This window comes from Narcine bancroftii, chromosome 7 (genome assembly GCF_036971445.1).
Source record: "Narcine bancroftii isolate sNarBan1 chromosome 7, sNarBan1.hap1, whole genome shotgun sequence".
Taxonomy (NCBI): Eukaryota; Metazoa; Chordata; class Chondrichthyes; order Torpediniformes; family Narcinidae; genus Narcine; species Narcine bancroftii.
Genome location: NC_091475.1, coordinates 76,952,375 through 76,974,562, shown reverse-complemented (window position 1 = coordinate 76,974,562; position 22,188 = coordinate 76,952,375). Strand labels below are relative to the sequence as shown.

The 22,188-nt window shown below is 41.5% G+C and overlaps 1 protein-coding gene across 4 annotated transcripts in view; it reads right to left on the bottom strand.

Annotated features, from left to right (window-relative positions):
- The window catches only part of tubgcp3 (tubulin gamma complex component 3), a 153,759-nt gene that overhangs the window by 57,194 nt on the left and 74,377 nt on the right, over positions 1-22,188 (bottom strand). For all 4 annotated transcript variants that reach the window (XM_069890395.1, XM_069890391.1, XM_069890392.1 and 1 more), the window contains 2 exons: positions 15,900-16,066; positions 3,602-3,712 (listed from right to left, as the gene is read on the bottom strand). In XM_069890395.1, coding sequence (XP_069746496.1) covers positions 3,602-3,712; positions 15,900-16,066 — 278 coding nt within the window. The remainder of the gene's footprint in view (positions 1-3,601; positions 3,713-15,899; positions 16,067-22,188) is intronic.

Here is a 22,188-nt window from a genome sequence, read left to right as displayed (position 1 = left end):
GGAAAGCCGACCGTAAATGGGAGGACCCTTTTGGAGCAGTGACATATAGAGGAATCTTCAGATGCGAGTTAATAATTCCCTGAAAGTGGCAGCACTTATAGTGATAAAACAATTCAAAGAAAGGGGTAGCACTGCTGGAATTGCTGTAATGGCAGCATTGCTGCTGGTGTAGACCTGCGGAGAGCGAAGACACAGCGCTCCTCCGCAGGGTTCTTCTGCCCAATATTACTACCAACGGTTCCATACAGGGTTTAAATAGCCTGTTAAAATCTAGCAACTGCGGAGTCTGTGGAGGCGCTCATGTTTGGCAGCACCCTCGAGGGGTTGCAGCAGACCAATGCAGGGCACCAGTGACCTCCCCCTCCTGCTGAGAAGGAGAAACAGAGGAGATGAGCCTATAAGACAGTAATCATGGCAGCAGGCCAGTAAGGGGTTCTATGGCTGAAGAACACACAGGCAGTGGGCTATTGGTGACATGAGGCGAGGAACCCAAACAGGCCATGGGCTGCTGATGACTTGCATTCAAAGGACTTGCACCTGGCCGCAGGCTGCTGAAGACTGGCTTGAAACTGGCTGATAGGGTACCAGGTATTGGAACCAGGATGTGAGTGGGTCCAGAGGGCAAGAGGGACTCAATAGGGGTCTTGGGCACTGAAGGCTTCCTGGTTGCGATGGAGATTTGGACCTGGAGGTCGGGTTGCTGATTGTTTGGATTGAAGTCTGCGAGGCTGCAGAGACTACAGGAGCGCTGGAGGCAAATCCACGGGTACTCAATGACTCTGAAAGGACTTTTTCATTTGTCTTTTCCTGTTTGTGAGGGGTGCTGGGCAATTTCTGGTGATGGTGGCTTTGCCTCACATCTGTTTTATTACATGACAATAGAAAAAACGAATATAGCATGCTTGCCTTAGTCAGTCAAGGCACGGAATACATAATTTGCATGCTGTCACTGAACAAACTGGCTCGTTCACATTTGGAATAAGGTCCACAATCACCATATGAGTGGATCTATGTGGAGGTTCAGAAAAGGATGCTGACGAGGTGCACTTGGATGTTATCTGATTGGAATGGATTAGATTATAGACAAGGAGACACACTGCCAGAAAGCAAATATGAAAGTAACATTCAAGAGGAATCTATTCAAGATTCTTTTATTGCCAGGTAATTTAAAAAAAGGGTGATATTACACAAAATTTCCTTTAGTCTACTCCAAGGCAGACAAAGGTTTGGCAACAGCACAAATTGCCTGGCGCCCCTTAATCAGAGAAAAAGAAGCCAAGGAGAAATCCCCCCGGTCACTGAGTGCCCATGAATTTGCATTCAGTGCTCCCGCAGCCATCCAGCCTTTAGTCCCAACCATCAGCAACCAGAGATCTAGATCCAAACCTCCAGCATGATCAGGAAGCCCTCAGCACCCTCTCGCATCTTGGTTCCAATACATCTATTTGAACAGAGATTAACTCAATGCATTTTATACTTGCTTTGAACAGGACAGCAAATTGATCTCATCTGCCTTAGGCCTCAGGCACACCCACTCCCATGGTTACCATCTTAGTTGATAGATCAGCCTTCCTGAGAGGGGACCTGCAGTTCACGATTGGCCCAGAAGGAGACACCGAGCATGATACCAAAAATCTGCGTGTACTAGCTGACGGGAATATTCATGGACAACTTTAACTCTCAACTACCTGCTTTAAGAAGACCACTACAAGCCAAAGAAAAACAACACAACTCAATGACCACTTGCCTGTTGGCCAGCGCGCATCCTTCTTCCCTCCTCTCCTCCCCCCACCTTTTTATTCAGGCGCCTGCCTGCTCTTTAACATGACCTCTTGCCTGTTGTCCTATACATCACCCCAAGCCCCTTTTTTCTTCCTCTCCTCTTTTTATTCAGGCACCTGCCTGCTTTTCGCTCATGTCTCGATGAAGAGCAAAGGCCCGAAATGTTGGCTAAATCCCTTTGCTTCCTTTGGATGCTGTGTAACTTGCTGAGTTTTTACAGCACTTTTCTGTATGCATTACAATCATAGCGTCTGCAGACTATGCTATTTAACAACATGACCCAATGACTACTGCCCAGTCTCTCTGATAGCCACATCATGAAATGCTCAAGAGGCTGGTCATGGCTCACATTAACACCAGCCTCACAGACAACCTCAACCCATTACAATTCACCTCCTATCAAAACAGATTGACAGCAAAAGTCATTTTCCTGATCCTATATACAGCCTTGCAGCATCTGGACAACAAGGACACCTGTCTCAGACTTTTAAATACCACCAAAAATCTGTCCTGGTCCAACCACATTGGCACTACAGCCAAAGCACACTTCTTAGAAGCTTTTAGAAATTTGTCAAGTCACCAATGTCTGCTACCTATTTTTATAGATGCATTATTGAAAGCATTCCATCCAGAAATTTCACAGGCTGGTGCATAAACTGCTCTGCCAGGACCTCAAGAAATCGCAGAGAGTTGTGAATGCAACTCAGGCCATTATGCAAACCAACCTCCTGTCCAGTGACTCAGTTTATGCTTCACACAGTCTTGGGAAAGTAGCTAACATATTAAAAGACTCATTGTGTTCCACTCACATTCTTTTCTCCCCTCACCTGCTGAGCGGGGAATACACCAGTTTAAAAACACACACCACCGGATTGAAGGACAGATTCTTCCTTCCTATGATCAGACTATTCAATAGATTTCTCTTTAGTAAAATGATATTGCCCATTAACTGTACTTTTTTTCTGCACTTTTGTTTTATTTTACATAACCTGTTGTATTTTAGTGTGGGTTGACTTGCCTTGATAGCACACAAAGCCAAGTTTGTCATTGTATTTCAATGCATGTGATAATAAACAACCCAGTTTAGGACAATGATGAGTATTATCCAAAGCAGAAGTAAAAAATGTTTGAAGTACTGTATTTGACGGCGTACAAGGCCCACTTTATCCCCCCCCACCCCACAAAAAGTGGCTCAAAAATATCCCCCAGGTCCTGTATGCGAAGTTGAAATTAGGATGATAATGGTGAGTAACACCAACAGTGATCATCGTCACTGCACGGCTCAGTATCAGGGAGGGAGGGATCCCCCGACGTCCGCCTGGTGTGACCGCCTGACCCCAGTATCAAGGAGGGAGGGATCCCCTGCGGTCCACTCGGCATTGCCGTCATGGCTGCTGAGCAGGTTGCCACTCACTTCCCCCAGTGAGAAGGCCGACTACAACGGTCCCCGCCAGCAACACAAGAGGTGCAAGAGGAACCCATTCGCCAACCACTACGGGTTGTCAGTGGGGACCCCGGTCCTACCAAGGAGAAGCCGCTACAGCAAAGTGAGTGAGAATGAATTTAAAACATTCTGCTTACCCGTAAATACACAAAAAAATGTTAATATTCCCTGCTGAAATGGGGGTTGGTCGTCTTGTATGCCTGCATGTCTTATATGCCGTCAAGTACGGTATCTGCATTGTCCATAGCTTGATTAAAACTTTATGCGTTCAACCATTTTTTTTTTCAAGATACAGAAATTGCAAGAATGTTGTAAATGAGCATGCAGAATTAAAATCTCCCCCTTCAAGCTTCACAATATTTCCTGAGTCATCACCTTTCTGGCCTTATCCATTGTGATGAAGGATGGAATCATTGATTTTCTCAGAGTGTATTTGTCATGCCACAATCTGTCAGCCTTCACGGTTGGATCAGAAGCTACAAAAAACTTCAAACAAAAGAAAGAAAAAGCAAGGCAAATTAACAATGAACATATTCCCACATAAATGTACAGAACAGCATCTTTGGCCTCTGATGCACGAGCTCAGCATGCCTTTGCTTAATGTCCCATTAATCTGTATGAAGTTCTACAAATCAGCAACTTACCAAGATTGGTAAGCAAGCAGTTCTGTTAACCCCAACTTGAATATATCATCTCTTTTTATTCCAACTTTATAGAATAAAGATTGGTGCCAAAATTCTATCAACAAAAGGTGTTTTTAAAGCCACTTAATTGCTGAGAGTAAGAAGAACCCAATACGCTGTCAAAGAAGCAGCACGTATTTATGGTCATACAGTTTCTTTTTCCTGCCTCATGTTTCTGCTGCAGAATCCCCCATCCATGAATTTATAGTCCCTATTGGGCTTCAAATTCTCGATAAATGGGATCATCCTAAACTTTGTACCCACTGCTCCAACACATGTCACGTTTACACATTTGTTACTTTGCAGGGAGCCAACTTAAACATTCAGCGCTTCATTGCCGACTATCTCTGTGGTATTAAACCTTCCTAACTCAGCAGCTCTCCCAGTCAAATAATCTTTCAGGATAACAGTGTTGCTCTGATTCTGGCCTCATGATCTTTCCTCAGTTTAATCTCTGCATCAGAAGACAGAGGACATAATTCTGAAGAAAACAGTGATCTGGAAGAATGCATACTTAACTCATTGATAGTGGCAGAAATGGATGAGAAAATTGTTGACAAAACATATGTGGTTCTGGACTTTACAACCAGTGGCATAAAAAAACAAGAGCAAGGAAGTCATGATGAGCACTTATAAAACATAAGTATACTTTGTCAAGTTCTGGTGCCACAAGAATGTGAAGGCTTTGATGTAACAAAATACTCCAGGGCTAAAGAATCATAGCTATATGGATACACTAGTGAAAAAGAAGCTGATTCCCTATTTTACAACATAGGATTAAGCCATTCTAAACATTGTGTCTATGCCAGCCCAATCATCATTCTTCCAGTTGTTTTCTAATAACCTATTCTGTTTCACATCTCATCAATTTCACTTTTATTTTCTTCTTGGTCACAGGAAACTGCAAGGTAATTTATGGTAATCAATTAACCTACCAACAAGCAAGTCACTGGGATGTGGAAGGCAAGTGGAGCACTGGGGAAAATCTGCAGACAAGGGAAAATGTTCAAACTCCACACAAAAGTATCAACTTACTGGAAGTGTGAGGCATGAACATTATCTCTCCACCAGAAAAAACAATTCTCTTCCAAGTTAAATAACATTTAATCATTTTGGATCATTCAGAAATCACAAGAACAGATCTCAACCAAATAGTGAAATGGTTTTGTAGCAGGAAGCTAAAGGTGAAAACAGCCTTGAAAAATTTTTCTAAGGTCAGTAAGAACAAAATTACACATCTTCAGTCACAGCAATAATGATTAGAGTATAAATGTTGGGAGGTCACACTGCAGCTGTATAAAACTTTGGTTTGGATACATTCGGAATATTAATGAGGGTGCAAAAGAGGTTCGCCAGGATTAGAGAATATTAACCTTAAGAAGAGTTGGACATTTGTTCAAAGGATAAGAATCTACTTCCTGAAAAACAATTTTCTATTCTTTTAATCCCTTTTTTTTCCCATTCTCTAAAGGAAAGGTTGTCTATTGTAAAAGGGAGTAGCTTATTTTGCGTCAATATTAGTTTTGGTAATTGATAATTTGTTTTATTTCTTTCTACATGAATCTTCTTCCAAATATTGAGGAGATGATGTAATACTGGAGAAGTTCTATGTTGTACCAATTTTTCGTCCCATTTATATAATATGTGTTCAGGTATCTTTTCCCCTATTTTATCTAATTCTAATCTCGTCCAGTCTGGTTTTTCCCTTGTTTGATAAAAATCTGATAGGTATCTTAATTGTGTGGCTCTATAATAATTTTTAAAGTTTGGCAATTGTAAGCCTCCTTGTTTATACCATTCTGTCAATTTATCTAGTGCTATCCTCGGTTTCCCCCCTCTCCATAAAAATTTCCTTATTATTTTCTTTAACTCTTTGAAGAATTTTTCTGTCAGTTGTATTGGCAGTGCCTGAAATAAGTATAATATCCTTGGAAAAATGTTCATTTTAATACAGTTTATCCTTCCTATCAGTGTTAGTGGTAGATCTTTCCAATGCTCTAAATCGTCCTGTAACTTTGAACAAATGAGAGATAAGTACAATATAACTGGAGATACAGCGCTGGCATATTACCAACTGAGATCCTACTTGAAGGATAAATTAGGAAGCAATCTGAGTTTACCAGAGGGAAGTAACCTTGAATATGTGATTACAGATACAATGTTAATCAAAAGATTTATAACAAATATGTAAATTAAACTGCAAGAAAAGGAGAATGAGGAAACAAATGGTAAAACTAAACAAAAATGGGAACAAGATTTAAATATAAAGATAAAAAAGGAAACATGGGAGAAATTATGTTCTGGAACGATGAGAAATACAATAAATACGAGGCTACGTATGATACAATATAATTGGTTACACAGACTATACATTACACCGCAAAAGTTAAATAAATGGGACCCAACAGTATCTGATAGATGTTTTCGATGTAAAAAAGAAATGGGAACAACAATTCATGCAATCTGGACATGTGAGAGAGTAGAAAAATTTTGGGATGATCTCAATCAGATATTAAATAAAATAACAGAAAACAATATACCAAAGAATCCAGAGATCTTTCTCCTAAGTAACATAAAAAACAAAGAATTTGGAATTGATTTGGAGGATGCACAAAAAAGATTTGTTAAGATAGCCCTAGCCGTAGCAAAAAAATGTATTATGTCAACCTGGAAATTGGAAGATAATTTGAAAATACAACAATGGTATATAGAAATGAATAAATGTATTCCATTAGAAAAAATAACATATAGTTTAAGAAATAATATTGAAATATTCGAACAAGTATGGGAGCCTTACATTAAATACAATAGCGAAAACCTACCGGGGACAAACATTACCTAAGTTGATGGAAGGAGAAGGAAAGAAAAGAATGGACTCTGTAGAATTTCTGGTGTATTTTTGTTGAATGACAACATTGTCTGACTGAATTAATGCAACCTAGATTGTATACCTAAAATGGATGAGGGGGTGGGGGTGGGGGGGTGGCTTGGGAGGAGGGAGGGGGGGGGGGGGAGAAAAAGTCACTGTAAATGTGTGAAAAAGAAAAAGTGTATATCATGGCTATTGTGATTTATGGTGTGAAAAATAAAAAATTAAAAAAAAATAAAAAAAAGAAGAGTTGGACAAACTCAGTGTTTACTTTCAAACATCAGAGGCCGAGGGGAAACTTTGATAGAATATAGAAAATGATAAGAGGCATACATTGGGCATAAAATCAGGGCCATTTTCTCAGGGTCACATTTCTCCCTACTCACCCCCATCTACTCCTTTGAGTTCCCCCTTTTTTCCCCATCCCGCTAGTTCTCAGACCTTCTCATCTCTCCCCAACTCTCCTCTGAACCTCTCCTCCACATCCCCTTTTGACTTCCTCAACCCTCCATTTCCCCCACTTCATTCAGAGCTATCCCCTCCTCTATCACTTCTCAGCCTTTTCTCCCCTGTGGCCTCCCACCCTATTGACCTACAATCATTTGTCTGTAGCCCTCTGCTCTTCCCAACCATTTTATTTAGCCACCTGGCAGCTTTTAGATCAAAACTTCATGAAGGGCTCAGGCCCAAATGTTGGTTATGTATCTTTATCATTCATTACTACATAAACAATGCTGTGTGACTTGCTGAGTTTCTCCTGAATTTTTGTGTAAACTGCTGGCACAGCATTTGCAGATTTATGTGTTTAACCCACTGTTCCTATACATTCTTGGAGACTATGGCCTATTGGATCCTGTCACCTCAAATTATCTCAGCTTTGCTTCTAATTTTGCATATTATTCTTACACTGTTTACTGTGGTTGTGATACAGGAATTGAAAAGCAATACAAGAGATTTAGACATGTTCAAAGCTAACATTTTGCAATTGCATATGCAGAGAAACATTTATCCACAGAAAAGCAGCATATTCTATAAATGGCCTGAGAATCCAAAGTTTATGTTGAGAGAGAACAGGTGACTTCACAGAAAGAACACAGAAAACCAGAATACATGTTCAAAGATTAATTGGAAAGCTGATTGAACGGTGGCCTTCATTACAGAGGGTCATGGAGAAAGGAAGATGTGTGGTAACACTACAGAACTTTGACAAGACTATATGGACAGTACTTTGCATGGTTTTAGCTTCCTCACTGAAGGAAGAATTTCCTAGTCTTGCAGGGGTAAGAAGATTCACCAAAGAGATTCTTGGAATGAATGGAATGGACAGAGAGAAGAGATTGAGTAAAAGGAACCAAGCATCCCAGAGATTTGAACAAGGATGTGATCTCATCAAAATACTGGATTCAAATGGGCCTAGAAAGCATGAACATGTTCCTGGCATTTGTCCACATCTGGGGACAGAGTTTCAGATTACTTTCATAGAATAGATAACCAGCAGAAGTGGTTAATGTGAGCTTAATTTTGACATTTAAGAAAAATTTAAACAGGTACATTCATGGGAGGGGCATGGAGGGCTAGGTCCAGGTGCAGGTCAATGGGACAAGACAGAATAATAGTATGGCAGAGACTACGAGGGGCAAAGGACCTGTTTCTGTGCCGGTGCATTCTGCGGCTCAAGTGCAGCAAAGGAACAGAGCCTTTGGCTCAAGTGTGTTTGCCAAACATGATGTCCATATCAAACTAAAACTCTGCTGCTTGCACATGACAGCCCTCCATTCTCTTCATATTCATGTGTCAATCCAGAAGTCTCTTAAATACTAATACAGTAGAAGTCCAAAAATCAAGATGCCAGAAATCCGGACCACACCAGAGTCCAGACCTTTCAAAAACTCAAACTGGTCAAATTTAGCGAGATTTTTGTTGTGCATGCGTTTGCAAGCGCCACCGATGCAGAGTGGCAACAAGCGACAAGAAGCTGCAAGTGTTCCAACCACACGAAGTGCAACAGACACAAAAGATGCCACGGATATGAATGAATAAATGTTTTCTGAACCTTGTATTTTAAATGAAAATGTCTTGCAATAAACTTAAAATAAATAATTAATTCATTCAAAATACTTTCTGCTTTCTTTTTCTTTTACCATGTTCATTTTTAAACATAATTGCAAGCTTTAGTCATTTTTTGTAGTGAAATTTTTATGTTTACATTTTTGTCAAGGTTTGACTTTTCTTTAAAACTTCTCGTTTTCCTCAATGAAGCATGCTGTATTTGTTAATGTATAAACTATTAACAGCTACCTGTCCATCTCTTCTTTATTCCTCCCTAAATTTGAATTTTAAAAGTACTACCCAAGAATCCACAAAAAACTAAACTCCGGACCAACCCAATCCTTCAATAGTCTGGATTTTCAGTCTTCTACTGTAGTGCATCTACTTCTACTGATGACCACTCCGGGCACCCACGATACTCTGTGTTTTTAAAAAAAATTGTCTTGCACATCTCCCGTAAACTCCAACCTGCACTGCCTCCTAACCTTAAACATGTCCTCTCATATGTGACATTTTTTTTTTACCCTGGGGGGCAGATTCTAATTATCTAGCCTATCAACACCTCTGGTGATTTTATAAACTTTTTTCTTCAACTCTTGAATCTTGGAATTATTCTCAAAAAGAGCTCTAGATGCTAAGCTATGGATAGCTCATGGAGACTGAGTTAGTTCTTTTGGACTCCAGGAGAAATTACTGAAATGTAGTTAGAAATGAAGCTGAGGCTTATGATCAGAGCAGCCATGATCTTACTGAACAGTGAAACATATGCAAAGAGATGACCTTTTAAAAAAGATGGAGAAGGGCGAAAAGTAGCATTTTTAAGCTTGCAGGGAAAGGAACAAAGGGATGTCTGTGATGTGAAATTATTCAGGTGACACGAATGCAGTTGATGCTTTCTCAGACAAAATTAAGGAATATTTGTTACTCACGCAAGTGTAAATAGAGGAGTGTAATAGGTTCACTATGTTCTGACAGGTCTGTCTGTCATTATAAAATTGGCCCATACAACACTCTGGTCTTGCTGTAATAAAAATGGAAAATGTTGGAAATACTCAGCAAGAGGGATAGAAAAAGAATCAGGATCAGAATTTATTCTCGTGAAATTCGGTGTTTTGTGGCAGCATAACAGTTGTACATTCGTTTTATACCATCTAACTACATCACTATAAGGAAAAAAAATAATAGGGCACAAGAAATAAGACTGTGTCGTTGGGTTCATAAAACTATTGATTCTTCAGGAATCTGATGGCAGTGGGGAAGAAGCTGTCCTTGTGCCGTTGGGTGCTCGCCTTTAGGCTCCTGTACCTCCCTCCCCCCCCCCCACGAAGATCGCAAATTGAAGAGGGTGGTGGGGGTCTTTGAGGATAGTGGTTGCTTTTTTAAGAAACCTCCTCATGTAGAGCTCCTCGATGGAGTGGTCTGGTGCCTGGTTGTCGCAGGCCAAGTTAACAACCCTCTACAGTTTATTCTGTTCTTGCGAGTTGGCACCTCCACACCAGTGATGCAACTGCTCAGAATACTCTCCACGGTACACCTGTAGAAGTTTACAAGAGTCTCCGGTGACATGCCGCATCTCCTCAGAGCCTAACAAAGTATAGCCGACGGCAAGCCTTCTTTGTGATTGGATCAACGTGATGGCTCCAGGACAGATCCTTGGAAATGTGGACACCCAGAAATTTGAAGCTCTTGACCCTCTCAAGTTCTGAGCCCTCAATGAGGACAGGGTCATGTTCCCAACTTCCTCATGAAGCCCACAATCATCTCCTTGGTTTTGCAGACATTGACTGCAAGGTTGTTACTGTTGCACCATTCAACCAGCTGATTTATCTCCCTCCTGTACGCTTCCTCATTGCCATTTGTGATTCTGCCAACAACTGTGGTGCCATCGGCAAACTCGTAGATGGCACTGGAATTATGCCTGGCCACACAGTTATAGGTGTATAGAGAGTAGAGCAGTGGGATGAACATGCATCCTTGGGATGTGCCTATGTTGATAATCAGTGAGGAGATGTTGTTTCCAATTCGTACTGACTATGGTCTTAAATGAGATAATCAAGGATCCAGTTGCCTAGAGTTTGTAGTTTCTCGGCCAGCACAGAGGAAATAATGATACGTATGTATTATTGTATTCAAGGTGGTCCAGAGCTGAGTGGAGGGTCAGTGATATTACAGCTGCTGTGGAGCGATTCTGACAATAGGCAAACTGCAATGGGTCAAGATCTTTGCTTTGGTACATGTTCATTCTGGCCATGACCGACCTCTCAAAGCATTTCATCATTGTAGAAGTTAGTGCTACTGGATGATAGTCATTGAGGCAGCTCACACTACTCTTCTTGGGTACCGGGATGATTGATGTCCCTTTGGACCTCCGACTATTGTAATGAGTAATTGAAAATGTCCATGAACACACCGGCTAATTGGTTGGCGTTGGTTTTCAGTACCCTGCCACATACACCATCTGGGCCTGTCGTGTTGCGAGGGTTCACCCTCTTGAATGAAGTTCTGACATCACCCTCAGAGACGGACACCACAGGGTCCTCAGCTTTTTCAGGGATTCTGATAGATACTATTTTGTTTGCATAGAAAGTGTCCAGTTCATCAGATGGTGAAGCATCTCAACTGTCTATAGCATTTACCTTTTCTTCGTAGGCTGCAATGTCCTGCAGCCCCTGCCATAGTTGGTGTGTATCTGTCTCCAATTATAGCCTCCTTCGGAATTTCCACTTTGCTTCAGAAATGGCCTTCCGCAGGTCATACCTTGACTTCTTGTAAAGATCATGATCCCTGTCCTTAAACGCTCTTGTTCTCTCCCTTAGCAGGTTGCATATACGCTGATTTATCCAGAGCAAGTGGTTGGAGAACACCCAGTATGAACATGTGGGCGCACACAAATCCATGTAGATCTTATGAAGTCGGTGACACTTGTTGCATATTCATTCAAGTCTATGGATGAATATGTTCCATCCACCAATGCAAAGAAGTCCTGCAGACACTCCTCTGTCTCCTTCGACCATTTTGCCGTCTTCACCATTGGTGCTGTGGTCTTCACTCTCTGCTTGTACATCAGGAGTAAGAGTACAGCCAGGTGTTCAGACTTGTGGTTGTGGTGTGGCTCGATATACATTCTTCATGGTGGTGTAGCAGTGGTCGAGTGTGCTGCTTCCCCTGGTCTCACATGTGACACGTTGGTGATAGTTTATCAGAGACTTCTTCAGGTTGACCTGATTAAAGTCTTCTACAATGATCGGGATGTACTGTCCCATGGCATCAAGATGTGTTGTCTCAAAGTGCTCAGTCCCTCTAGTGCCCGCCTGGCATTAGCCTGGGTGGAATGTACACTGTGACCAGGATGATGGCGGTGAACTCCCTCAGCAGGTAGAGTGGGTGGCACTTGATCGCAGAACTGGCACATAACCATCACGTCTGTGCATCATGGTGAATTGATGATGACACAAATACCATCTCCCCTGGTTTTTCCAGATGCCAGTGTTCAGACAGCACGGTGGCGGGTGTATCCCTTGGGCTGCAGTGCCGACCAGAATGCCCGCATTTAGCCAAGTCTCTGAAGCACATCATGCAGCTCTCCCTGATGACTCGCTGATTTTGTAGTCTGGCTTGGAGTTCATCCAGTTTGTTCTCCAAAGACTGTACATTGGCCAGTAGGATGGTAGGGAGCGGAAGCCTCAGATCCCAGCGTCTCAACCTGACCTGTAGGCCCCTTATGCATCCAAGCGGTTGGGTCTTCTTTACCTGGCCCATGGGTCCGCTGTTGGTAATTTGATGTTTGGCTGGTCTGATCACTGTTTTAAAACTCCAGTGGTATTGCAAATGGTAACTATGTGAGCAGTTTAAAGCTTCCACATTGCTCTCGAGATGCTGCAGTTGTAACTATGTGGGTGGGTAGTTTAGAGCTCACACGTTGCCTCTGGAGTGCCTGGGTGAGCAGGTTAAAGCCCCCACGTTGTAGTAACAGTACCAGCCTCTGCCACAACTGCCGGTTCCCAGGTCTTCTAGCATTCTTAGGAAATCCATGCTGTCAGGTAGGTTTATTTTTGTGTGTCTCATGTTTTGGTAGATTTTTGTGAGTTCTGAGCAGGAATATTTGATTATTCCCATCAGAGCTGCCTCTGAAGAGTCGTCGCTGTAAAATGCCATCTCCAGTTAATGCTTCAGCTTGCTTTCCTTTAATCAATACTGGAAAAGGAACAAACCTGTTCTAAACTGATGAGTGAAGGAGAAGTGAGAGAACAGTGGAAATGTCTGATCGTGTGGAGACCAGGCCTGTCCAAGTAATACAAATGTTGATGCTAAAAGAGAGCACCTATTGATTTAGAGATGCAGCACGGCAACAGGCCCTTCCTGCCCATAGCCGGTGGAGCACGATTACATCCATCGCTAACTAACCTAGTTCCACTACTCTGCACAAAAGTTTTCACGTACATCTCCTTTAAATGCCACCCACCCCCCACCTTAAATGCAGGCCTTCTAGTATGTGACATTGTTATCCTGGGAAAATGATTCTGGCTGATATCACGTGCTGTGCTTCTCATAATTTTACAAACTTCTATAAGGTTACCCCTCAATCTCCAATGCTTCAGAGAAAACATCTCAAGCCTGTCCAACCTCTCCCCTTTCCTTATATTCTCTAATCCAGGCAATATCATGGTAAATCTCGTCTGTACCTTTTCTGCATCCTTCCAGTGATGGGATAACCAGAGTTACACAAAATACTTTATGTGGCTAAAGCAAAGTTTTATATGACTGCAATATGATTTTCTTGCTCTTATAATCAATGACCAACCAATGAAGGCAAGAATGCTTTACACCTTCTTTACCACTATCTACTTCCGAGGGCACTTTCAAGGAGCTGTGGACCTTGACACCCAGATTCCTCTGCAGTTTGTTGCTTTTGAGAGTCCTACCATTAACTGTGTCCTTTCCCCTGACATTTGACCTCCCAAAGTACGCCACCTTATATTTACCTCAATTAAACTTCATGTGCCATTTCTTTGCCCATATCTAATTGATCTGTATCCTTTGAAAGCTCTCGACACTGGCCACAACTCCACCAATCTTTGTATCATCTGCAAACAACAGGGTTCCCAACACAAATCACGATGAGACATGGCCCTCCAGTCAGAAATACAGATGGGCATTTCAAAAGGGATTTGATAAGGTTCCATTTTAAAGGACATTAGATAAAATAAAGGTTCTTGGGATAGGGGAGAAACAGTGGATAAACTGAGGATAAAAAGTAGGGATATATGGAACAGTTTCTCCTTGACTGGCTGTCATGTTGGGTGCCACAGGGATCAATACTGGGCTCTCAACTATGTACAATGTTGGTAAATGTGAGGTCATACATTTTATAAGAAAAAATATTTCAGATTGTCGCAAAAAAATCTAGAATTCAGTTAGGGGGTGATGGTGGTGGGGGGGGGGGAGATCAGGAGGAAATAAACTCAGCAAAAGACATCAGCCATATTACACTAGAAAGAGAAATTTCTGAACTAAATTTTGTTTTTTAAAGAGCTGTTAATACACTCAATGACGATGGTCAAATTTGAGAATAACTGACTTGTACTGTTACGGAGATATTAGAATGGTCATGGATAAATATATCTTTAAAAGAGATAGATTGTGGGAGGTTAGTGTAGGTCTCTTTACAAACAGACATCTCATTTAAAATGCAAGAGCTTTGCTGAAGCTATACAGAGGCTCCAGTTGATTTTGCAGAGACAATGGAACTACTTTGGAAAGAACTTCAAAAGTAGGTGCAAATGGAACAGAGTCCAGGCTCAAGTACTGATAAGATCTTTCAAAGATTGGTTTTGGAGCCTCGGGAGAGGACATTTGGTTTTTACAAGCAGAGAGGAAAAAAAGCAGGATTTGAGAGAGAGAGAGAGAGAGAGAGAGAGAGAGAGAGAGAGAGATCAGTTCTACAGTAGCAGTTGAGGCTGCAACATGGAAAGCTGGCAGGCTTGTTCAAAGACCCCATTTTGATGACTGGTTGTGTTCTGAGTTCAGCCTGTTCAAAAAAACCCTTATAGTCCTTACAAGAGGAAATGCCTAGCTAGAGTGTTTATCCTGAAATAAGGGAAACAAAAGGAACTCTGTGGTGACCTGGAAGAAGAGGTTATCATTTGGAAAACCTATAATGGGGCAAGTTTCTTCAGCAAGACACTGAAGTGACTGATTGGAAGGAATCAGTTTGTGTTGTCCAACGAGCAACAAATATCTCACTGAAACCAGCAAGAAACTTCCTGAGCAGTAATCATTTAACTTTAAACACCAAAGCCTGATGAAGATTCATAAATGTTAAATTCTGTGCACAGTACAAAAATTGCTTGGAGAAGTGAATGATTGGACTGTGAAACAAAGAACCTTCCTGAACATATACACATTACACACATGTGTGCTTAGAATTAGAAGGGGGTTATGTTAAGCTAAGTTAATAGTAATAAGTTAAAGATTGATCCTGTTATTATGTTTAAGGAAAATTAAAAACAACTTTTGTTTTCAAGATGTTGTTTACCAAAACAAAAGTTGTTTTTAATTTTTATTGCTGCTGGGTTTTGGAGTCCTCTGGGCTCATAACACCTCAGAGTAAGATAATCAAGGAATATTGGGTTTTAAATATTGAGTGGGTGCGATGACAAATGGATGAAGTAGAGGGCCAGCCCTAATACTGTTTAATTGGGAAGTAGGGTTAAAAGGACAAATGGCTTAGCATCTAATGTGTCAAATTTGCAATTCTCCCCAAGTGTCACAGTTTGTGTTTTGACTTCCAGAAGCGTTACCTCTGTGACCATCAATAAACATCTGTTGTACAAATAATTCTTGAAAGGAAAGACTTCTGAGTTAAGAATGGAGAAGGTTCCAATAAGGCACCTGGTTGTGAAAGTCTGGAGGAAGAAAATGAAACAGTTGGGAATAGATGTTTGGGAAACATGAGCAGGCCTAAATGCTGAGAGCGTGATTGGCATAAGACATAAACTAAATTTTCCCATTCAGAGCAGAGCAGCACAGAAACAAAAATGAGCATCGACACAAAAAAATTAAAAAGTTTTACCTCATGGTATGTGTCCTCTAACTCTCCATCATAAATCCAGCGGTACAGAAAATTAAGTATCGGATGCGATACCAGGCTCAGGATGTGCTGCACCAATGATCTCATGTATGGATCTCCAGTTTTAGTATAAGCATGGACAGCAGATGCCAATTCTCCACCTTTCCTCCCTGAACAAATCAAAACGAAGAGTGTTAAAGCACTGTTTCCACATTCTTTCAAAACTATTTCCAAAAAAGTAAATGCCTATTAGTGGTTCCAAAAAAGTCTGCGTGTGTTATTAATTTTGATCATGAGATTATTTAAATTCAAAACATAGGAAAATGCAAATACTATATTCCATCTCATGAATCCCAAAGACTAAAGTAGTGAAGGACTGCAGAGCAGATGAACAAACTGACCACAGCACATGATGCAGGGAGCCATTCAGGTTGGAGGAAGTATGAAGTAATGACGTAACAGCAGGTGATCATATACATTGGCAAATAGATACAGTTCCCTGCACTAGACAGCAAAAGTACTAGTGGCTCTGTGACTTCCCCATCATGCAGGACATCATCATAAAGCTGGAGAGGAATGGCAAGAACATAGCAAATAGGAACAGGAGCATGTCATCTGGCCCATCGAACCTGCACCACCATTTAATAAGATTGCGGCTGATCCCAACATTGCTGTCTTCTCAGAACTCTTAATTCTCCTTTTATGCAAAAAATTATCCAATGTCATAAATATATTGAACGAGGCAGGCTCTACCGATTCACTACTCTCTGGGGAAAAGCAGCTCCTCCTTATCTCCATCCTAAATCTACTTCCCTGAACTTTTGAGATTACGTTCCTGAGTTCATCAAACCTACCAGTTGAAACAACTTTCTTGCTTCTGTCTTATCCTTCCCAATTTCATGTTTCTATAAGATCCCATCTTATTCTTCCAAGTTTCAGTGAATAAAGTCCCATGTTCCTTAATCTCTCTTCAAAACCAACCCTCTGGAATCACTCTGCCCTGCTTTCAAAGCCAGTCTATCCTTCATCAAACAAGGCGACCAGAACTACACACAGTTCTCCAGGTGCGGCAGAACCTTCCTAATCTTGAAATTCAATCCCTGCAGCATTGAAGGCCAACATCCCATTTGCCTTCTTGATTATCTGTTACACTTGCAAACCAACCTTTCATGATAAGTGCATAAGCACTCCCAAATCCCTCTTCGCAACAGCAAGCTGTAATTGTTCTCTTCTTTGGCTTGGCTTCGCGGACGAAGATTTATGGAGGGGGTAAAAAGTCCACGTCAGCTGCAGGCTCGTTTGTGGCTGACAAGTCCGATGCGGGACAGGCAGACACGGTTGCAGCGGTTGCAGGGGAAGATTGGTGGGTTGGGGTTGGGTGTTGGGTTTTTCCTCCTTTGCCTTTTGTCAGTGAGGTGGGCTCTGCGGTCTTCTTCAAAGGAGGTTGCCGCCCGCCAAACTGTGAGGCGCCAAGATGCACGGTTTGAGGCATTATCAGCCAACTGGCGGTGGTCAATGTGGCAGGCACCAAGAGATTTCTTTAGGCAGTCCTTGTACCTTTTCTTTGGTGCACCTCTGTCACGGTGGCCAGTGGAGAGCTCGCCATATAACACGATCTTGGGAAGGCGATGGTCCTCCAATCTGGAGACGTGACCCATCCAGCGCAGCTGGATCTTCAGCAGCGTGGACTCGATGCTGGCGACCTCTGCCATCTCGAGTACTTCGACGTTAGGGATGAAAGCGCTCCAATGGATGTTGAGGATGGAGCGGAGACAACGCTGGTGGAAGCGTTCTAGGAGCCGTAGGTGGTGCCGGTAGAGGACCCATGATTCGGAGCCGAACAGGAGTGTGGGTATGACAACGGCTCTGTATACGCTTATCTTTGTGAGGTTTTTCAGTTGGTTGTTTTTCCAGACTCTTTTGTGTAGTCTTCCAAAGGCGCTATTTGCCTTGGCGAGTCTGTTGTCTATCTCATTGTCGATCCTTGCATCTGATGAAATGGTGCAGCCGAGATAGGTAAACTGGTTGACCGTTTTGAGTTTTGTGTGCCCGATAATCAATCGGGCATAATCAATCCTCCACCCATGCTAGTGCCCTCTGGAAATCTAGTACACAACATTCACTTATTCTCCTCTATCCACTGCACTCACGAGATAGTTAAAGAACTCCAGTAAATTTGTCAAACATGACCTTTGTTTCATGAATCTCTGCTGCATCAGCCTAATGGAACCACTTTTATCTAGATGTCTCGTTATTTCCAATGATCACTTTAAGCGTTTTCTTGACAACAGATGTTAAGCTAATGGAATATCATTACCTGGCTTGTGTCTACATTCTTTCTTAAATAGTGGTGTGACATTTGCTGTCTTTCAATTCACCGGGACCTGATCAAAGTACAGAGAATTTTGGGAAAAAAAATCCCACAAATGTATCCATCATAACTTTTTTTTCTGTACCTAATTTTTACAGTACCCTGGGATGCATTCCATCAGGACCAGCCAAATCACTGACAATACAAAGAAAGTTGCAGATAGAAGACAAGAATCCACAATCAAGGTAGAAAGATTATGAAAGCAGGTAAAATCTGATAAGGTACAAATAAATGTATACAGGAATAGAGGTATCTGAGTTGGTATGTGTCTTGTATATAGAAAGTAGAAAAACAATTTGCAAATGTAACTAAAAAAGCAAATGGACACCTCAATTTTAAATAGTAGGACAGAGTACAACAGCAAGGAAACCTCAATCAAATTTCATAACATTGGTTTGAGTTCAATTGAAATACTGCATTCAGTTGGGGTGCCACACCTTAGAAAAAATGAAGGCTGCAGAAGAGATTTTTCAGCATGGCTCCAAGGATGAGAGATTTTTGTTATGCATGTGAACTAGAGAAAATAAGATCATTTTCCTTCAAACAAAGACTGCTAGGTGGTCTTAAGATTAATAATGGCAGAGAGTACACAGGGTGAAAGTGTTCCCATTCAGAAAAAGAGTAAAACCAGGAGAAATCCAATAATAGTGATTGGAAAAGTGAGATAAGGGAACTTTTTTTTAAATTAAATGAAGTGCATGATTAAGATCTGAAATGTATTGCTTTGGTTAGTAATAGATTTAATTATAGAGGGAGATTGAAATGTAGCCGACTCAATTGAGGTGGACGACTTTCCAAAAAAGAATTTGGAGGGCGATGGGCAAAGGGCAAGAAAGTGAAAGTAACTACATTGCTCTTAATAGGTTCAACGGACCAAGTGGCCTCCTATGTGGTTGCAGTTCTGTGTCTTTTTTCTGTGTAAGATGGGAAACACAAAGTTAAATGCTTTGCTCAGAGAAATAGAAAGATGGGATGAATAACATTTTTTTCTCTCAGAAGCATTCTCTGCTCCAGACACCAGTGGCAGCTAACTCAATGAATATACAAGGCTGAAATTTTTAGATAATGGAAAATCAAGGGTCATTGGAATGGGCAAAAAAACGGGCGCAAGCTCAAGATCAGATTACCCTGATCTCACTGGTTGAGATAGTTCAAGGGGCAATATTTCCTTTGTTCTGATGCCATCATTCATCTTTTTCCCCTTTAATCAACATTCTAATCACCCAGAATTTCTGCTCTCACTTCATTCTGTATATGATTAACAAAGGCCAATCTAACCTCGACATTTTGTCTCCTCCTGGAGGTTCACGTCACTTGTAGTTCACTCTCTCCAGCCCATTGGAAACTAAAATATTCTAATTTTAAAATCTTTTTTTGAATTTTCCAAACTTACACCTAAACAGTTATCAACATTATCAGTGTTAATGTTAAAAGTATCAGCATTGACAAAAATTTACAATTATCCATTTTATAGTTTCCTGGAGAGTTTAAGCTCTTTTCATCTCCCTTCCTCCCCAAACCCCACATTTAAAACTGAACACATAACTAGCCACAGTTACACACAATCAAGACACTCACAAGAAAGACAATTCTGGTTTAGATCTGTTCAATTTTTGGGTTTGTCACGACACAGCGGCCAGTGCTCAGGCTGTTTTCTTCTCTTGACTTTTCCTGGTTGGGATGGGATGGAACCCACCCCCGCCCATTGAGGGATAGGACGGCGAGGCACGATGGTCCACACTATAATTGTGCTCCTATGGAATTTAAGTATAGATGCCAAATTTCCAGGGGAACACAACTTCGCATTTCTGTATTGTAATGAATAATGCTCAGGAATCTGGGCACTTCCTGGCCACTGCCAATGCGATCGATACGAATTGGATTTGAAATTTGGACAGGTTATGTCCATTATGTTTCCCAACAGGATCAACTCTGGGTCCTGTGGGAATTCTTTACCTATGATTTTTTTTTCTATGACTTGGCTTGGCCTAGTTCCACCCAGAAGGGTCTCACCTTGGTACATGTCGAGGTTCCATGCACAAAGGTTCTTGTCTCAATGCCACTGGTGAGACAATTCTGGTTTAGATCTGTTCAATTTTTGCGGCATCAGGATACAGCTGGTGTAGAAAGGTATATTATACCAGCCTTTACTGTGCATTAATGATTGCAGTCATACTGATCTGACATAAGTCGGACCAGCACCGCTCATCAATTGTTATTCTTCGGTCCAACTCCCACCTCTGCCTCGATTTATGATGGTCTGGTTTAGGTCCTTCCGCTTGGAGCATGAGATATATTGCCGAGATGAACTTCCGTGTGTTCCCCCTTCAAATCATGGCCTCTATGTCATGTTGATAAGGCCATAGTTGGACCTAATATGTCCTGCAGGAAAGACCTTATCTGAAGGTAGCGTTCCATTACCTCTGTACCTTCTCACGTACCTCATGCAGATCAATTGTGCCCAGGATGGTTCAGCTTCCCCTTCAAAAAGTGAGGTAATGCTTCTTGACAGGGTTGCCCAATAATACTTCTTGAAAGTCTGGTGTTCGTAATCCGCCCAGACTCAACAGGGCTGCCCAATAATATTTCTTGAAGTCTGGCGTTCGTAATCCACTCAGACTGAAATCCCAGGTCAATTTTTCCAGAGAGACCCTGGTTACCTTTCTGTTCCATAAAAATGTTCTTATTTGTGAGAGCAAATTTTGGAAGAATCCCCGGGACCAATGCCACGGGCAGTGTCTGGAAAAGGTACTAAAGTCTCTGTAACACATTTATTTTAACACAGTTGACCTTTCCCACTAAAGTTATGGGCAGGGATGTCCATCTCTTCAAGTTAAATTATTCAAGTTATTGTCTATTCTGACTCATAGATATTTAATCCTATTTTTGGCCACTTTAAATAACTGTTTTCTTGGTATTGACTGTAATCCCCTTAGTAAGTGGCATAATTTTGCTCTTGTTCCAATTGACCTTATAACTGGAGATCTCTTCATAATGCTCCAGAGTAGAGTGCAGCTTGGACAACGAGTTTGCTGGGTCTGTCAGACATATCAGTATGTCATTGGCAAATAAATCAATTTTTATGTTCTTCCTTGCCTACACTAAAACCCTTGGTCTGGATCCAGGCGAATGGCTTTGGCTAATGGCTCCATATGAATAGGGCAGGAGATAGCAGGCAGCCTTGTCTACTTGATCTTGTCAGTGGGAAAGCTGGTGAAGTTTGTCCGCTCGTCATAAATTTAGCCTTGGGCACATGGTCCAGCACCCTTACCCAATTTTTTTAAAAGTTAGCTCTAATCCCAACTTTTCCAGCTCTTTGATTAAGAAATCCCACTCCAGTCTGTCAAATGCCTTTTCCATATCCAGGCCCACAGCTAAACCTCTCTTGATTCTGGTTTGCTCAACAGTCTGCCAATGCTATCCACTGTCTGGCTTTTTTGTACAAAGCCCGCCTAGTCTTTATTTATTAGTTTCGGCAGATGTTTCTCCAATCTATTTGCTAGGGCTTTGGTCAGTATCTTATAGTCTGTGTTTAACAATGAAATGGGACTAAAAGAAGATGGCGTTAGCAGGTATTTGTCTTTTTTAAGGATCATCGTAATGATTGCTATCGAAAAATATTCTGGAGAGGATGGGTTTACATTGCCTGGTCTACCACCTCCATATAGAGAGGCATCAATAAATCCTTATAAAACTGAGGTGGAAACCCTTCCTCCCTTGGAGACTTGTTAGTCTGCAGTGAATTCAATGCTTTCCCTCTCACTTCCATGAAGGGAAGAACTAGACCTTCCTGTTCTTCTGGGTATAAATGTGGTAACTCTAATTTAAACAGGAACTCACTGGTTTTAATTGGACCTCCCTGTCCATTCTGATTTATATAAACTCTCATGGAATTCCATGAAGATCATTAATCTCTTTTGG